The 18,173-nt window shown below is 42.1% G+C and overlaps 1 protein-coding gene across 1 annotated transcript in view; it reads right to left on the reverse strand.

Annotated features, from left to right (window-relative positions):
• The window catches only part of CTDSPL (CTD small phosphatase like), a 67,954-nt gene extending 49,969 nt beyond the window's left edge, over window positions 1-17,985 (reverse strand). Inside the window, exon 1 of the mRNA XM_081882679.1 lies at window positions 17,193-17,985. Coding sequence (XP_081738805.1) covers window positions 17,193-17,445 — 253 coding nt within the window. The 5' untranslated portion in view covers window positions 17,446-17,985. The remainder of the gene's footprint in view (window positions 1-17,192) is intronic.
• Window positions 17,986-18,173: the final 188 nt, after the last annotated feature.

Here is an 18,173-nt window from a genome sequence, read left to right on the forward strand (position 1 = left end):
AGCTTCACAGACATAAAGTGCCCAGAATGTCAGCCTCCTCCCAAGGCAGGAAGTCCACCAAGCAGTAGCTGGCCAATGCCAGAGTAAACTGAACCTTCTATGTTTGTCCAATTACCCTTTTTTCCTTTTGGCTGCCTTTGCTGTTCATACACACTCAAGCTTCCCTTGCACAGGAAGTTGGGCCTCAAATTTAATCCTGCAGATTGAAGCCTTGCTTCATTAAAGCTACCAGCATTTTTAAAAAAATCAAAATACCACCACTCTTGCTCACACCAGCACATGCAGGAGGTGGGGTGGGGGGGAGATTATCTGCAAACACCTACCAAGTTAAGTAATGACTTCAACAGGAAGGTGGGGAAGGCTACAGTTATCACAACTTCCTAATGAAATTATGTGCCTCCAGGAAGAAAAGTGTCAGCAATTCTTTCACATTTGTGTGGCCAAATGTGTGTCCTGTGGGTACTCAGTGTGGAGGTCAAAAAGAGGCATCAAATTCTACACATTTCCAGTTTTAAAACACAGATAAGGAGCCACATGACGAGGAAAAATTCCAAGTTAGAAAGCGAAAGCACCCTTGTCCATCATGATTTTGCCTACATTTCTCCCGGTGGTCACAGGTGACCAGAAGTTTAAGACTGTAAGAAGATAAAAAGAGTCTGCCAAATCAGGCCAATGGCCCATCTAGCCCAGCATTGACCAGATGTCATGGGGAAACTGAAAGCAGGACCTTGGCACAAGAGCACTCTCCCCTCCTGCAGTTTCCAGCAACTGGCATTCAGAAACACGCAAGTGAGTGAATTGAATTCCATGCAGATTGAGTAAGCAGCCCATTAGAAGACAGATGGGTCACTCTGTCCCTCCTCCGCCAGCCCGCATGGTTTTTAGCTACTGTGGGAGAAAAGCTCTCCTCTCCAACCAGCATACAAACAGAGGGTAGTACTCTCCTGCCCCCAGGCTTGCATCTTATTAATACAGCGATGCTGCTTTACACCATCCACAGCTGCTTGTTCATCATGACAGAGGGAACTTTGAAATATTTTGTACACCACTAAAAGGGAACTGTGGGACGCGGGTGGCGCTGTGGGTAGAACCTCAGTGCCTAGGACTTGCTGATCATAAGGTCGGCGGTTCGAATCCCCGCGGTGGGGTGAGCTCCCGTCGTTCAGTCCCAGCTCCTGCCCACCTAGCAGTTCAAAAGCACCTCTAAGTGCAAGTAGATAAATAGGCACCGCTTTATAGCAGGAAGGTAACGGCGTTTCCGTGTGCGGCACTGGTGCTGGCTCGCCAGCTGCAGCTTTGTCACACTGGCCACGTGACCTGGAAGTGTCTTCGGACGGCGCTGGCTCCTGGCCTCTTAAGCGAGATGAGCATGCAACCCTAGAGTCGGACACGACTGGCCCGTACGGGCAAGGGAACCTTTACCTTTACTAAAAGGGAACTACAGTGGATCCTTGGGTTGTGAACATGATCCATGTAGGATGCACGTTCGCAACCTGAAGCGTTTGAACCCGCAGGTTGCGATTCGGCACTTCTGCAAATGCGCAAAGCGCGATTTAGTGCTTCTGCACATGCGCGACCGCCAAAACCCAGAAGTAACCTGTTCTGGTACTTCCGGGTTTCGGCAGTCTGTAACCCAAAAACCTAACCTGAAGCAGCTGTAACCCGAGGTATGACTGTTTGTGGCATGAAAATGCCCTATGCTATCAAGGCAACCGAAATGTGATGCATCCATAAATCTTACACCATATTAAAAGAACACAAGGATTTTACCAACGGCTTATGAAGCTTCATTATTTTAGAACTTTTTATATACACATTTAAAGAAAAGTTCTCTTTAATTCATATTCCAAATGGAATGGAGAGAACCTGCAGGACACGGTTATCCCTGGATATATACTCAATAGGAAGCATACAGTAAGAAATACCAGAGGCCGTGTCACTCTATGTCAAAGACAGGTTGCAGCAGACTCCTCCATTGTGGGTGCTGATACCAGACCCCAGGAGTAATTTAGTGCTGGGGATACGCACTGAGTCCAGAAAGCTAAAAACCCCCAAAGGGGAAGACTTCTCCACCGACCTGACATTTAGCAACAGTATCACCAAAGTGAGAGGGTAGACCATCAAGTTAGGTGGACCAGCATGACTATGCTGGTTCTGAGAAGGGTAACAACCCTTTAATGACATCACACTTTTCCTCCTCCCACAGCTCTACAACCCAAACACATCTCTGTTCAGAAGACACTAAGGGAATGAAGTTGTAAAAATGTTTCTCTGCATAGTAGTTAACGTAACATATAACAAAATTTCAAAGTAACTTACAAAGTTACAGAAAATCTCTCTTCTGCCACCATTTTTTTAACCAGTTAAAATTACAGCAGCTAGCACAACAGCAGCGATAATCAGTACAGTGGTACCTCGGGTTACATAAGCTTCAGGTTACATACGCTTCAGGTTACAGACTCCACTAACCCAGAAATATTACCTCAGGTTAAGAAATTTGCTTCAGGATGAGAACAGAAATTGTGTGGCGGCGGCACAGCAGTAGCGGGAGACCCCATTACCTAAAGTGGTGCTTCAGGTTAAGAACAGTTTCAGGCTAAGAACGGACCTCTGGAACGAATTAAGTACGTAACCAGAGGTATCACTGTATTAAAGTGCAGGTATGCCATTTCAAAAGGCACTTCTTACAAAACCTAAGGTAGGGTTTCTTTTTGCAACATCGTATGTAAAGCGCAACAGCAATTTTCAATTGCAATTGTGCACAGCATGAACTATAGTAATCCTTCAGCAGTTTTACAGTACAATGGCAATTAAAGTGCCAATGTGCAATATGCAACAATCATCCAGCACTTTTGCAGTGCAGCAGCAGTTTTTAGGTGCAATGATACAGCACAGCAGCCACATTAAAGTGCAGGTGTGTAACCATATGAACTAGGCTGATGATAATCCAGTAGTTTCCCACCTCAATAAAACGGCAGATTCTGCCACCCATCATCTGGGAGCATCCTTGACTTTAGTCTACCATCCTGGGGTGACCCCCCCCTTCTGCCTCTCACTTAGGGTTCCAAAAATAGCCCTTGTCTCTTATCAGGGAGGTTGCTGCCCACCAACTGTCCACCCAGCCCAAACTGGACTTTTATCTCCTACTCCAAGCAGCATCCTGAGGGAAGGTTGAGCCAAGTGCCCTGCTGCAGCATGTGGGCAACTCTAATTAGAGAGCTGGTGAGTCAGTATTTCAGTTCAGCTGTCACAAGCTGCTGGATGTTTCTGGCTTAAGGTGGAATACACTTCAGCTAGTGGTGGGGAGAAGGGGAGTGCTCTCACCTTACTCTCTCACAGCAGCTCAGCTGCTTTCTCCAGTGCTGCCCCTGAAGAAATCATGCTATGAATACTGTATTATCCAGCACAATGTTAGCTTTATTTCACTAAAAAAAATAAATTATTAACATACTTTATCTAACATAACAGAGAGGTGGGATTTTATATATACATATATACAAAATAGCAGATCAATTTGAAATGCATGGCGCAGCCCTAAATAAATATAACAACAAAGTGCAATTCTAACTTTAGGTTTTACTTTCATAGTGCATCTTTAAAAGTAGTGCATTTTTAATAACATTCAAAACCGAGCTTTCAATAAATAAGACTTGCATTGTAAAAACTGCAAAAAAAAGTCAAAAAATGTTTGATATTTGGAGCAGCCCAGAGATCTGGAATAGCCGTTAGTGATTCATATTTCTTCACATTAAAGAACCTACTAGTCACTGCCGTCTCTATGGAGTTCCCACCCACTTTGTAAAAGGATCAGACTAGATGTCATAACATTGCTAATTCTAGCGGTTTGCTTATGGTTTACAAAAACCTCATTTTAGATGTTGACTTAACAAAGCAGGCCGAAGTTATAAAGCACCTACAATAACCACCTTGACTGGCCTAAAATGGGAGTCCATTTCCATGATTAAAAGAGTCATTTTATGAACAGATATATAATCTTAACATCTTAACATCCACACTAAATGCACAGGAACCAGGTCGTCTCTGCAGGGCTGTAGATGGAAGAGAATGTTGGCCGAAGCATGTCCAGTTGGGTAGCCTAGGTGGGTGAGAAGAATCAGAAGACTCAAAGCCGGACAGAACATTGCAAGAGAGCAGCAAGGCAGTGGCATGGAGAACAGAAGCAAGAAGTAGGCAAGTAAGGTTTCAGAGCAGGGCAAGAATCGGGGATGGGGGTGACACAGGTGTCCAGAGTAAGGTAAAGGTAAAGGTAAAGGTACCCCTGCCCGTACAGGCCAGTCTTGACAGACTCTAGGGTTGTGCGCTCATCTCACTCTAGAGGCCGGGAGCCAGCGCTGTCCGCAGACACTTCCGGGTCACGTGGCCAGCGTGACAAAGCTACTCTGGTGAGCCAGAGCCGCACACGGAAACGCCGTTTACCTTCCCACTAGTAAGCAGTCCCTATTTATCTACTTGCATTTTGACGTGCTTTCGAACTGCTAGGTTGGCAGGCGCTGGGGCTGAGCAATGGGAGCGAACCCGGCCGCGGGAATTCGAACCGCCAACCATGCGATCGGCAAGTCCTAGGCGCTGAGGTTTAACCCACAGCGCCACCCGCATTAAACGGTGTCCAGAGTACAGAACTATAACTAGCAAACACAGAAAGTGAAACTTAGGAATATGGGCAGCAATGGCTATGTAAGCTCCCTAAGGCAGGTCTGTATTGTTATGGTCTGTGCACAGAACAATGCAAGCCCTGTTTGTTGACAGGTGGGCCCTGCCTGACCTGTGCAGGGTGGAGTAGATGAAGATTTGGCTTGCTGGCCATTTACCGTCCACCTGCCACTGCTATATTCATAAAAAAACAGAAAGATGATGTTAAACTAGGGGAAGTCATAGCAAGAAACTTGAAATGTTTAATGGAGGATAGCCCAGTTAGGCCTAGGAGAGTACCAGCAACCCCAGGGTCCTTTTGACAATGTGTTAACAACTCCTGGGAGATGAAGTCAGCGTATTATTAGCTGACATGAATGCATCCTCATTCCCACACCGTAAACAATTTCTTTTATGTTAATACATATTGACATTTTTCTGAGCAGGAAACATTTACACCATGATCCCCACACTGCTAGGTTCTTCCCACGCACCACTGAACTGGAAGATTGCCATTTTCCTTTAGAACTTAACAGTCACACTACCCAGAAAAAAGAGGGATGGTAAATTTGATAAACTGATGTGCCTCAGAGGAATCACAACTGCGGGCATTAAAAGCTAGGGTTTGAATGTAAGGCACTCTCCTCCTGCTTAGTCCATATCCTTATGTGAATTTGCCCATACTTTGAGGTTAGCCATTGCATCCCTCTTGCATGTCCCATCATCCCCCAAAGCAAAGCTGGTAACAAACAATGTTAGAAACGGAGATATGAAAGCCAGGAGCTAAATGGCATCTTAAACCTAGGTTATGGGTACAACAACGGAATGTCTAGGTACACTTTTTTATAACAAGAATACAAAGCTGCAAATGGATTGCAGCTAAAATTTTATGCTCATTTTTCATATGGTCTAGTCCTTTGTCTGCCCACCACACCAATATTCTTAGGAGGATCTCTTTTCTCATGTCTTCAGAGAGTAGCTTTAAGTGGGGAAGCAGGAAAAGGTCATTCTTTCCTTCTACTCTGCAGTTTTAATCTGAAATTTTAGGCACAGTACTGCACCCAGAGATCAGAAACTGCTTGCGCTAATGAAATTCCCTGTTGCAAAATGCACCTAGAACAATGGGAGTTTTGAACACTGGTGACAAGACATGACAGAGGTCTTTCTGTTGTGGTGTTCCATATGGGGAATTCCATGCCCAAAGAGGTTAGGTTTATTTTGTTCCTTAATTTGTATTCCACTTGGACATCCCTTTTTAAACAAGCTTTTGATTAGGGCTAACTTTTCATCTTCTTGCTGCTGTTTTTAGTTTGGCTGAATCATTGCTGCTTTTATATTTGCAAACTACTTTGCAAATAGAACTCTTAATGCAAAGTGCCTGCATATCCAGAGAAGTCCCTGGGATTTCAACATATTTTCTTATAACAGTAACGGAAACTAGCTGTTTTATCCTAGTTTGGGGCATACACACAAAATGATTCTGGCTTACACTGTCACCTCATGAAAATTTACTTACTAGCCTTATCCCCCAATGTGGCTTAGAGTACTATCTAGAGCTATTTTGAATAGGTAAAAAGATAAAGGGGTACAGGACCCCTGGATGGTTAAGTCCAATCAAGGACGACTGTGGAGTGCGGCACTCATCTCGCTTCAGACCAAAGGAGCCGGTGTTTGTCCACAGACAGCTTTCCGGGTCATGTGGCCAGCATGACTAAACCGCTTCTGGTGCAGCGAGACACCATGATGAGTGCCAGAGCACACTGAAATGCCATTTACCTTCCTACTGCAGCGATACCTATTTATCTACTTGCACTGGTATGCTTTCGAACTGCTAGGTTGGCAGAAGCTGGGCCAGAGCAACGGGAGCTCACCCTGTCACACGGCCACAGATTCAAACCGCTGACCTTCCGATTGGCAAGCCCAAGAGGCTCAGTGGTTTAGACCACAGCGCCACCCGCGTCCCAGGTATTTTGAATATAGCTACCACAATAAGCCATTTCAGTTAATTGTTATGACATAAACATTAATGATTAAATGTGCAAATTGCAATGATATTGCTGCCTCTATTCTTTGTTTACAATATTAATTGTGCTTTACTGTGCTGTTAAAAACTGTGTCCACACTAGTTTTTAGCACAAGTATTTGCCTTGTTTTGAAGCATTGGTGGCCTACATTTGACCCACTTTGCTTAAGATACAAACACCATCAGCACCCATGTATACAGATGGGGAATATCAGATCAGTGGGAGGATAGAAAATTCTAGGTCCAGAGTCCAAGGTCACTAGTCAAATGATTACAGGCCAGAAAAGATCCTAGAGAGCTGCTGAAAAGGTAGATGACATTGGACTATGTAGATCACAGGCTTGACTCAAAAGAAAGCAGCTTATTTGTATCTAACTGAGAACTGTACCTCTCTTAAGATTCTCCACCTCAATGTCATGCATGGGCAGAAATGCATGTTAAACTTGTAGAGTCACTTTTAATGTCCCTCCCCTCTGCCTACTCACCCCATAGACTTTTTGTGCATGTGTATACTTTGCATGATACCCTTGCAAGTAAGCTAGATTAGTCTCAATGCTCTCTACAACAAGAAACACAAGAGCACATGGAAGTCTGATCACCACCACCACCAAAGCAAGCATCATCACAAGTCAAATGATTTATAAGGAACTTAGGAGCAGAACCTCAATGAAAAACTGAGATGTTTTCTAAAATATAAAGCAGCATAGAAGTGCTTTAAAATAAACCAGGCATCATATATCCACATCGGGACAATACAGCCTACAACAAAGGCAAACAGAAGTGGGAGAAACTAATACAGTGGTGCCCCGCAAGACGAACGCCTCGCAAGACGAAAAACCCGCTAGACGAAAGGGTTTTCCGTTTTGGAGGCGCTTCGTAAAACGAATTCCCCTATGGGGTTGCTTCGCAAGATGAAAAAAATCTTGCATCCCCCCGCGGGTTTTTTCCGCTTTTTCTGCCCTTTTCTTAAGCCACTAAGCCGCTTATCAGCTGTTCCGCTGATAAGCCGCTTAACAGCTGATCGCTGGAAGCCGCTTGACAGCTGTAGCGCTAATCCGCTAAGCTGTCAATGGGCTTGCTTCGCAAGACGAAAAAACCGCTATACGAAGAGCCTCACGGAACGGATTAATTTTGTCTTGCGAGGCACCACTGTACTGCAATACTCAGCTAATACTGAAAACAGTGGGATACACAGGTTATTTTATTTAAATTTAAATACCCTAAGAAAAAAATAGGAGAACATAGCAAGACATCTGTTACAAAGGATGAAACTGGATATGACAGAATTTTAAAATGCAATTGTATGTAATTGTATGTAATCATGATTATAAACATTGATGATGGGTGAGCGGGAAGTCATTAGTATTGTAGAATAGAATTATGACTGCTGAGTGACAAAGTGTAACTTTCAATCTTGAAATAAAATAAAATATTCAGTAAAGAAAGAAAAAAGAATTTAAAGACTCGATGTTCCTTTAAGATGACAATAAAGCTGGTTTCAAACACAAGATATCTAAACTTCAGATAATTTATTTTCCTGCCAAAGTGCTGACAAAGCTAATATACTTTGGGCCAAGTTTCACTTCCTTGCTGCAGTGTCCTTCATTTTTATTACTGCAATACTAATGAACCTTCAACCAGCCAGCTCCTTGCATTTTACCCCCTATCTGAACTGCAAACTTACTGAAGAAAAAGGAAAATTGAAGTATCCAGTATTAGGAAGAATTCATGCCTGCACTGGTAATGCCATTCCACATTTTTCCGAGAATAGTGTAAAACACCTTTAACCTTGCTACAAGGCACCCTACGTATACATGTTAAATTGATTGCAGTTATTGTAATGGACAGCTCTTGCAACAGCTGCGAATGTTACAGCAATCTTTATGATGCCCTTGTGTAACCCCAAGTCAAATGTTTCTTTCTAGAGGCAATTTGGCTAGCTAAGTGTGGCACACACAGCTAACATCTGCCACCATCAAGACTAAAACGTAACAGCATTTATGGGAGATAATCATATACATAAACATCAGTTCAAAGCGTTTTCCAAACAGTTAACCTGTAAACCAACGCTGCATACTAACACCATCGTTTTCCGCAGAGGAAGAAGTCAAGAGAAGAGCAATGTTAATGGAGCAGTAATGATTCTGTCAATGAAACAACAACAAAAACCTCCCCAAGGATACCAACCAAGAATTGACCAAGAATTAAGAGCAGGAATGAAAGATGCAAAGTAAAGGACACTAGGTCACTTTCTGGTCAGAGGTCCAGAGCAACAACATTTTTTAAAAAAAAGTATGGGGGGGGAGAGGAAAACAGAGCAGCGAGCTGGAAGATGTGCACATCTCACAATGTGAAAACATATAAGAAAGCACACTAGACCCTCAAAGCATCTGTAAAAAAAGTGTCTAGGCTTTAAGACACCAAAGTGGCAGAAAGGGAAGGGAACCTGACCCCAGGCTGCCATTTTTTTTCTCTCCCCCAATGCCTAGCACCCCTGAATCTCCATTTAATGGAAAAGTACTTTAGGGAATAGCGTGCAGCAGGCATAGACATTCAGCAACTCTACCCAAATACTTCTTTTTGTATTATATATTACCTACACTCCCTGCTTTACAAGTGATTGAGGGAGGTCTGCATTTCAAGATTCAGGCTTGCCACCATCCCAAAATTTGGGCCTCAAGCTCCAGAACTGCAGAAACCAAGAGTCTACACTTTTGTAGTTAAGCAACACTGTGGCCTAAGCAAGTTTGTACTACATATAAACCTTCTGCCTTCTGGACGCAGAGCTTACAAGATAACAGGAAGACAACATGAGAATGGAGAGGTTCTTAAGGCTGCCTGGGTAATTCTAACTTGAGCACAGCGTTTCCAAAACCAGCAATCCTCAGGCTGTACTAGAATATCCTAAAACAGCTGAACTGGACAAGTGGTGAAAAATTGTTGCAAGTATGTCCAGGTTTATTTTTATTGCACAAGGGTGGCAACTATGTATAACAAGTGACTTGCCAAACATAAGGCAAACTTCCTTTCATAGGATACACTTAGGCCAGCTAGGCCCACTGAATTTAGGGGGACTCTGTATAGGATTCCACTATCAGAAAATGAAATTTTATATATGTGTGTGGGGGTGTGTGCTGGGGGAGCACTTTTCCACTGGTTATTATTTGAAACTGGTAAAACTCTCATGTAGGAACAAATATGCAACGCGCACAATATTATCTACATGCAGCTTTCAAGTTTTAAAAACACGGACAGAGAAGCTGTCAAATGTGATCAATTCGTCTTATTTGAAGAAACCTTTACACTAATCCAAGTTTTCTTCCATAAATCTGTCAATCACACTCAGCTTAAAAACTCCTTCAAGGATTCCTGGCCATTGGATTAAGAAAGGAACAACTCCCTCAACTACTGATGGGGGAAGAACAGCTCACACACAAAACAGCTCAAACCAAGATGACTCATTTGTATTTTAAAAGCTGCTATTTTTCCAAAGTAGAAAGCGGAAAACTAATACAGAACTCAAACTGTACTTGGAAAACAAATAACATCCCCCAGTTTAGGAAAGGAGCAGCAGCTGCTTAGCAATATTTAAGAGTAGGAAGAGTTGTCATAATCCACCAGGAAACAAGGGGGTGGGGACACAAGTGAAAGTAAATTGTTCCTCGGCTATAAAATTTTCAAAGACATATATTTAAAAAGTCTATTGTGGGCATTTCATAATTGGTTAACATTACTCTCTTGCCCATCTAATGCATTTCTGAGAGGAGGTTTCGCTGAAGGCAAAAAGAAGTGACTGTAGTTCTGGAAGATGTGATGTGTCTGCAGTTAGCAAACACCACATTTAGAGTTATACATTCACAAATTCATTGATACTTTTATGCTTTGGAACTACTAAGTCTCACCCTCTTATACATTTGGTTTTGCTTCTCTGGTATTTTATGGGTACTCCGTGCGTGTACACACACACACACGGGGGGGGGGCTTTCAAGAGAAAATAAACATATAAGTGTTATTATAAAGAATAAATAAATGGGGTGTTAGAATCAAGATCTGATAACCACACACATTTGTCCACTGGTTTGCAGTCATGGACTGCTAAATGTGGATGAAGCTGACCTGAAATGGGGAACAGTCATAGCTCAGTAGCAGGACATCTGCTTTGCATGCCAAAGGTGCCTAGGTTCAATCTCCATTTAAGGTTTGGGAATACTTCCTGTCTGAGAGCTTTGAGAGCTGCTCTAAGTCAGTGTGGACATTACTGAATTCAGTGGCTCATCAGTCTGAGTTGGCATAAAGCGGCTTCCTAGTTTCCTGTCATATGTTATTCCACTACATATATATAGACCTGGTCTAAGCAAACACCTCAAGTGTTTTGCAGACTGATATTCATTTGTACACAATTCTGTATGCAGGAAATGATCTGCCACATTGCCAGGAGTGATGTTTCAACTAGGCATTTTATTATATAACAGCAATTTGCTATTATAAGTAATGTTAAAGGTCTAGAACACATCCAGCCACTTTACAAACTGCAATCATATACATCTTGGTTGGGAACCTTTGGCTCTTGTGCCTAATCAGGCCGGTCTGGCTTCTGGCTTTGGGTCATAAGGCCCAGCCCTGTCCACTTTTCCTGCACCTTACAACATATGAAACAATTCTCAAAATGGCATGCAGAAAATTGACTACTTTTGGATCTGGTCCTCTGGACAAAAGTGGTTCCTCACTATACACATGTACTTGGTAATAAGTCTCATTGAATCAACAAGGCTTACACCTGAAGAGAATTACACTGCAGTGTTACTATGTATTAATATTGTGGTAAACTACAGCGGAAGTGGGCAGAAGGTAAACCTGGACCTACTGCTAGATCTCTGAGTGGTTTACAATAGATCAGTAAAGATTTCTGACTCCCAACTATTTCACAATAGCAGGAACAAATTTATTCCCCTCTTCCCAAACTATACTGCTGAAATAACAGAAGCTTGGGGTCTGCATGATTAATTTGTGTGTGGCGCTCATAACAAACTGTTGGACTGAGAATTCTTTAATTCTATGTGTTTATCTTTTGCATGTCAGGCTTTGGTTCTTGGAATTCAGGGATCTAGGGGGGGAAAACACCTCACAAAATAGAACCTGCAAGCCTGAAGTCTGTCCATCCCTAAACTTACAGAGAAGTTTATGACTGTGTGTTTAAAGCCCTACATTAATCATAGGTATCTGAAGCTGAAGGTAGCCTAGAAGGAAAAGCCCACCCTGAATGGTTTTGTTAACACCTAGAACTCTAGCCAATGATGAAGTACAGCATCACTGCTCTTATAATGTAGATTTCTTTTGTTTTGCATTCAGCATCTTAAAAGCTTTACCCAAATGAGTAACAAACCAAGCATCATATAACCTCGACTTCCATTATACAAAGCCTATTATACAAACATTAAAAATGTTGGGGAGGGAGCATTATGTACTAAATTTATTATGTACTTTATTCATTATTGTTATCGCCTAGAGCCATTTTTAAAATATATCATTCAGTTGTAATTTCAAAAGATCTAAAAAAAAAGTCAGTGATGCAAATGGGTTTATATAATTTAATACTTATTTGGAAGGCACTGTTACATTCCAACATATGCTTTGAAAAACTCAAATTACCACTCAGGGCATAGCAATTTCAGCTCACTTGCATTTCATTCACTCTTCATTAGGCGCCCTCTCAAAAGTTACTGTAGTAAAGTGTCCCCTTCCTTTCTTGGCTACTGCTGAATTTATATAGCTGGCCTTATAATGCTTATAGAGAGCTGCTCATCCTTTAGGGTAGGTCACAGCTGACAACATGGTGGCATGAAGAAGCTACAGGAGATGATTTGTGTATAATTTATACTTAAGCTGCTAGACAGCATTTTTTATTTTGCACCGAAGATATAGCCAAATAATGATGTTCACAATAAAGAAAGTTTCTAAAGTCTGGCTAATAAAACTGTGAAGATTCATTTCCAAAGAACTGTAACAGGTGGGTCACATTTTGAAAGCAGGGTAATGTAGAATGAAACAGATAAGGCATACACACAAACGCAAAAAACAAGTTTTTTGCTTTCCTTAAAAGGATCAAAATTGCAATCTCTTGATGTTTACAAAGTTAAAGGGCTGTAATAGCAAAGAGATGAAATTTGTAGGAAATGGCTTTGATTAATGAAAGCAATGCTTTATTAATGTATTGCTTGACCATTTAAACACACAATATCTACATGAGGCTATGATTTCATTGTTGCAGGTTCTATCCAACTCTTTCAAAATGGCTTGAGACAGATAATGGTTTAAGGTGACACATAACAGAAATACACACACTGTTATGTGGACTGTCAGGACTATGGTGTGGTAAGGAAAAGTTAGGAAACTCCTCCTTGCACACCATTGTCCCAATTCTCACCCACAGCAAACCATTTTTTAAAAAAGATTCACACAGTGCTAAACTACATATTTAGCATTACACGCAGTTGGTCTCCAGAACAACTTGGAATACTTTTCCAGTATTGGATCAGAAATGTCTCCAGGTTCACCTGACTTTCTAACACATACTCATGTATACATGAAATGAAAAATGAAAAATTTGATCAACACTGTATCCATTCATTGTATTATTACAAATGGAAATTTTGTTATGCAACAGTTTTGTTAAAAAACAAAACAAAACCCACACACCCTCCATTAGAAATATAAACATTCGTATTGTAATATAAAAATGATATATTATATATAAATATACTATATATATATATATATATATATATATATATATATATATATATATACTATATATATTTTATACATGAATGCGCATGAATGCGTAGTTGATTTTCTGTTACTTTAGTATCAAGTTTTCAGAGCACACTTAGAAACTAACACAAAATGTATGTAAACCATTGTTTTCTTAAGTCATTTTATGAGTCTAATCCTAACCAATTCTGCAATAAATTAAAGAGCTTTAGCCCAAATAGTGTACATCAATATGGGTCAACTTCTTTATCAGGCTGGGAAGAATTCACTTTTTCCATTGATGCAATAAGAGTGATCAGTATTGACTGGTAACTGTGCCATTTTTTAAAACCAGCCCATATCCATTTTGCGTGACATGATGACACCACATCATGAGAAGGTCAAAGCCAGCTATTGGTCTGAAGCAGGCTTGCTTACCAACTGCTATCTATATGGAGCACAGGTGATGCTATTTGCCTCCATGCTATGGTGTCTAGAGCAGGCATAGGCAAACTTGACCCTCCAGATGTTTTGGGACTACAACTCCAATGATCCCTAGCTAACAGCACCAGTGGTCAGGGATGATGGGAATTGTAGTCCCAAAACATCTGGAGGGCCGAGTTGGCCTATGCCTGGTCTAGAGTATTGAGTCTGAATGTGGGTAATTAAAGTTCAAATCCCTGTTCAACTATGAAGTTCACCAGGTGAACTTGGGCAAGCCACTTTCTCTCATCCTAAGCTACTTCAGATCTGTAGCAAAGCTAAAATGCTGAACGAAATTTTTTCAAGAGGAAGAAAGCATACAAAAACTTATAAAGCAGCTCCAGAGACAGCTTATGATGTAAATTGTCTAGTTGCAGACATGCTGCCCATCCGCAAAGTCAATATTGTATGTGGATAAATATGAATGTTGACTTGGCCTACTATGAATATACCATTTGCTGTAATTAACAAGTGCTTTGGTAGGCAGGGTTTTCTCCTATTTGTGCTGTGATTTTGAGAAGGTAAGAGCAACAAAATCTCTTCTTACCTACTCCAAACCTCAGCAAAAATGAGAACTCTGGATGGCAACCTGTGAACGTCTGGCTTTTTGTTCACCAAAAAGACCAGAGCAATTATAACTGGCAAGCAGATGTGTCAACACCTGCACATTACTAAAGCTTCACTAGTAGCAGGGGTCCACCGTTCCACTCCCCACGCTCACCATGGCGAGTGTTTCATCACCCTCTGGCAATGGTGATGAGGAGACAAAGCAAACAAATAAGAATCATAAACAGCTGTAGAAACAGGCCCAACATGAAAAAAGACAGCTGCACAAGCAGTTATTTCCCGCCGCCTTTGCTGCATTTCAAGAAACCACCCTCTTATCTAATAATCTACCGGGGGGGGGGGACAAAGCACAAAATTATATACACTAACCCCCCAAGTATGAAATTTAAAATCCTCTGTTGTGTAATTCTGCAATTTCTTTTTACAGCTCACTAGCATCAAGTTAGAGGAAGTTGTGGCTGGGCATTTTGGTGGTGGGCCACTCAGGCACTTGGAGCAGTTCCATCACCTGCTGCCAAAACAAGTCCCAACTTTCACTAGAACTCCAGAGGGGAACATATGTGCTGCTTGCCAACCAACCAAACCTTCATCTCCCTGGCTCCAGCTTCCAAAACCCAACACACTAATGCTGGAATAAACCCCACAGAGCACAGTGAAAGTTTATTTTGAATAAACATGCATGAGATTGCATTGAAGAAGAGGGACACAATCCTGACTCTGTTAGCAAGGCACTCCAACTTTGTGGATCCTAACAGGTAGTCTCCAGGTGCATAATCTGTTAAATCTGATCAGGGGGCCCATCTAGTCCTGCCTTTCTAACTGTAGCCAGTCAGCTACTTCCAGGAAGCTTATAAGCAGAGAATGCAGGAGACAGTCCTCTCTTGATTGTCTCCAATATCCAGTGTTTGATGGAGAAGGTCTCTTGCTTCACTCCTTGCGTTTAATAGGTTTTTCAATTAAATCATCTGTTTCTGACAAGTGTTGGTTTATGCAACTGCTTCAACACCAGTAGTGTTAAGTACTAGGAAATTTCCTCAAGCCGGTGCAGTTGTAATGCTCTTGTATCTTAGTGGGGTCCCCCCCCCAAAAAAAAACAAATGTTCTTTCCCCACCAGTCCCTCTACTCACATGAGCATGTCTCATACTCTAGTTTTAATCACTTAACACTAATCATGGTTTGCTAGCAAAGTTCCAACCCCAGCTAAAACAGTGGCTAGTATTAATCGTGTCTGTTAGCAACCATTAACCCTGGTTAAGATCTGGCAGGGAAGGGAATCAAGCATGCAGCCCCACAGCCTGTTCCCTCTTAACCACAGTTCACATTGAACAGAACACCTTAGTACAGAGGTTGCTAGTAAGTTCTCACATTTGTTTCTCATTTTCCACTGCCACCACTATATTTATCTGTTAGACATGGGTTTATATTCCAAAAACAACGCAAACATTACACAGTTCTGTTTTATGTAGACTGCTCTCTTTAGTAACAGGACTCCCTAATACAAGAGCATGTACAAAGAGCATGATGAACAAGACGAATGGTTTGGAAACCTGAAAAATCTGAAAGCTTTCTCACTACAGAAGGAAAAGGATTATCCAACATGGATGAATGCTTTAACTAACAGCATTAAATTGGTTTCAAAATAACGGCTTTCTTTTTTATATGATGGTGATGATGAGTATGAATGGGAAATCAAAGAATTAAAACAAATAAACCAAAATGAAAAGGATATCAAACCCCTACTCCACAGCAGGATACTCTAGCCATCATGACAAAGATTATTACCTATTAGCCACACCAAACAAGCAGAGAACTGGAGCAGTCACAGTACACTACAGTGAAAGAGATAGCTACAACAACTTGAAAAATAAATCTGCAGCCATGAGGAAGATTATAATCTTTATTTTTTTTCAGGTGACTACATTTGTACCACCAAGTTTATTTCATGTCCTTTTTTTTAAGGACTGATCATTCCATTTCATGCCACCACACATTGAGAGCAGAGTCAATGACTTATTTAATGCTTCACTGGTCTAAAACGCCCCTTAAATTCTGAAGTTCTGACCATCCACCTTGATCTTGGTTCAAGCCTTGCTTTTGCTGAAGGAAAAATGAAAACAGTTTGACCTGGTTTTTGAACTGGAGGGCAACGTTCAATGCATGTTATGGGTAGGATCTTTACATCCAAACTGGTACAACTTATTGCTTTCCCTGACCATTTTTAGTTGTTTCAGCGCAAAACGCCTTAAACAAAAAGTCTCCAAATCAATCATTTTAATCCAGAGTTTGAAGGATGTTTACACCAGCCTCTTCCAAAAAACACAAATTCCTCAGTGCCCAAATGCCAAGATTTCAAAACCATCCTACTAAGTTCAATAAAGGTCTGCCTCCCTAGAGCTTGGACTTGGCCCAAACTCTAGCTGGCAGAGGAACAACAAGGTTACACGAGTTGCACTCAACACCAATTGGAGTAGAGACAAAACACAGAGAGGCACAAAAATGCATTCCACTTCAATAGCTATAGTGATGTCTTGATTTACTGCTGGACTGAAGCAAAACAGTTAAGTGAAGAGGTTCAAGGTGCTACACCAGAGCAGCAACCTGAGTCTACACTGGCACAATGCTGAAAGGAATACTACAGGAAAATAAAAAACCCAGCTTGCCCATTTTGTATGCAACCATTCGGACAGTATTGTGTACCCATAGAGAACAGTTTCTCACCTTTATCCTGAGAGCAAGACAGGATTTCTTCCTCTTTGGGGTTAGTCACCTGGGTGATAATGGACGGGTTGTCCATGGAAACAGAGTGCGTTTTCACCTGGCTATTTCCCTCCCAGAGGCAGGTTCGGTGTGCGTTTATGGGTTCCTTTTTATTCGTTTTCCTTTTAGGAAATCTAGAGGCAGACTTATGTGTGAAAAAAGAACTCCTCCAGGAACGAAGCCAAAAAAAAATGTTATAGAAGGCAGCACGCATACAGGTCTCTTCTGTAGTGCCTTGTCCTCTTTCCTTCTTCAAAGAACGGAGGGAGTTAAAAAAAGATGGGGGAGGAGGGAACCCCAAATCCAAAGACTACCCCACCTAAAGCAAAACCCTGTACCACTCTGAAAAAACCCAGTGCCACTCCAAATCCCTACTCCAGGCACAAAAATACCCGCCTGAACAGCAACCTCAGGACAGCAGTAGAGAAAATACAGATACGGGGTCTTGGCGGCGGCTCACCTTCGCACCCCCAAATTGTCCTGTGCCTCCTAAATGGCTGCCCTGAGCTGATCCCTAAAAAAAAACCACCCCACTCGCACTCACCCCAAAGCTTTGTATTACCCCTCCCCCAAAAAACCCAATTCAAAACACCCTACATGTAACCCCCCCAAACCGTGCTTCTGATCTATCATTTCCCCCCCAAATCCCCTTGCCCAAAAATAGAGGGTTCAGACCCCCCTCCTCATTTGGAGGCAGCACCTTCCTTCCTCCTCCCCCCCCCTATTTAGATCCCTAAACTTACCTACCTCCCCCCTCCCGCCAGAAGAAAAATAAATGCCCCTTTCCAGGAGGAGGAGGAGCAAGAGGTGCTCCCCACCCCACCCCGAAAGAGCCCTCCCCCTCCCCTCCCCTAATCAAGCCCCCACCCGCCCTGTCCTCCCCCCTTCCCCCCCTCCCCTCGGGGATTATCTCATCCCTCCTTCGCCGGTGCAGCTCTGAGG

This window comes from Podarcis melisellensis (assembly GCF_964234715.1).
Source record: "Podarcis melisellensis genome assembly, chromosome: 12".
NCBI classification, from domain to species: Eukaryota; Metazoa; Chordata; class Lepidosauria; order Squamata; family Lacertidae; genus Podarcis; species Podarcis melisellensis.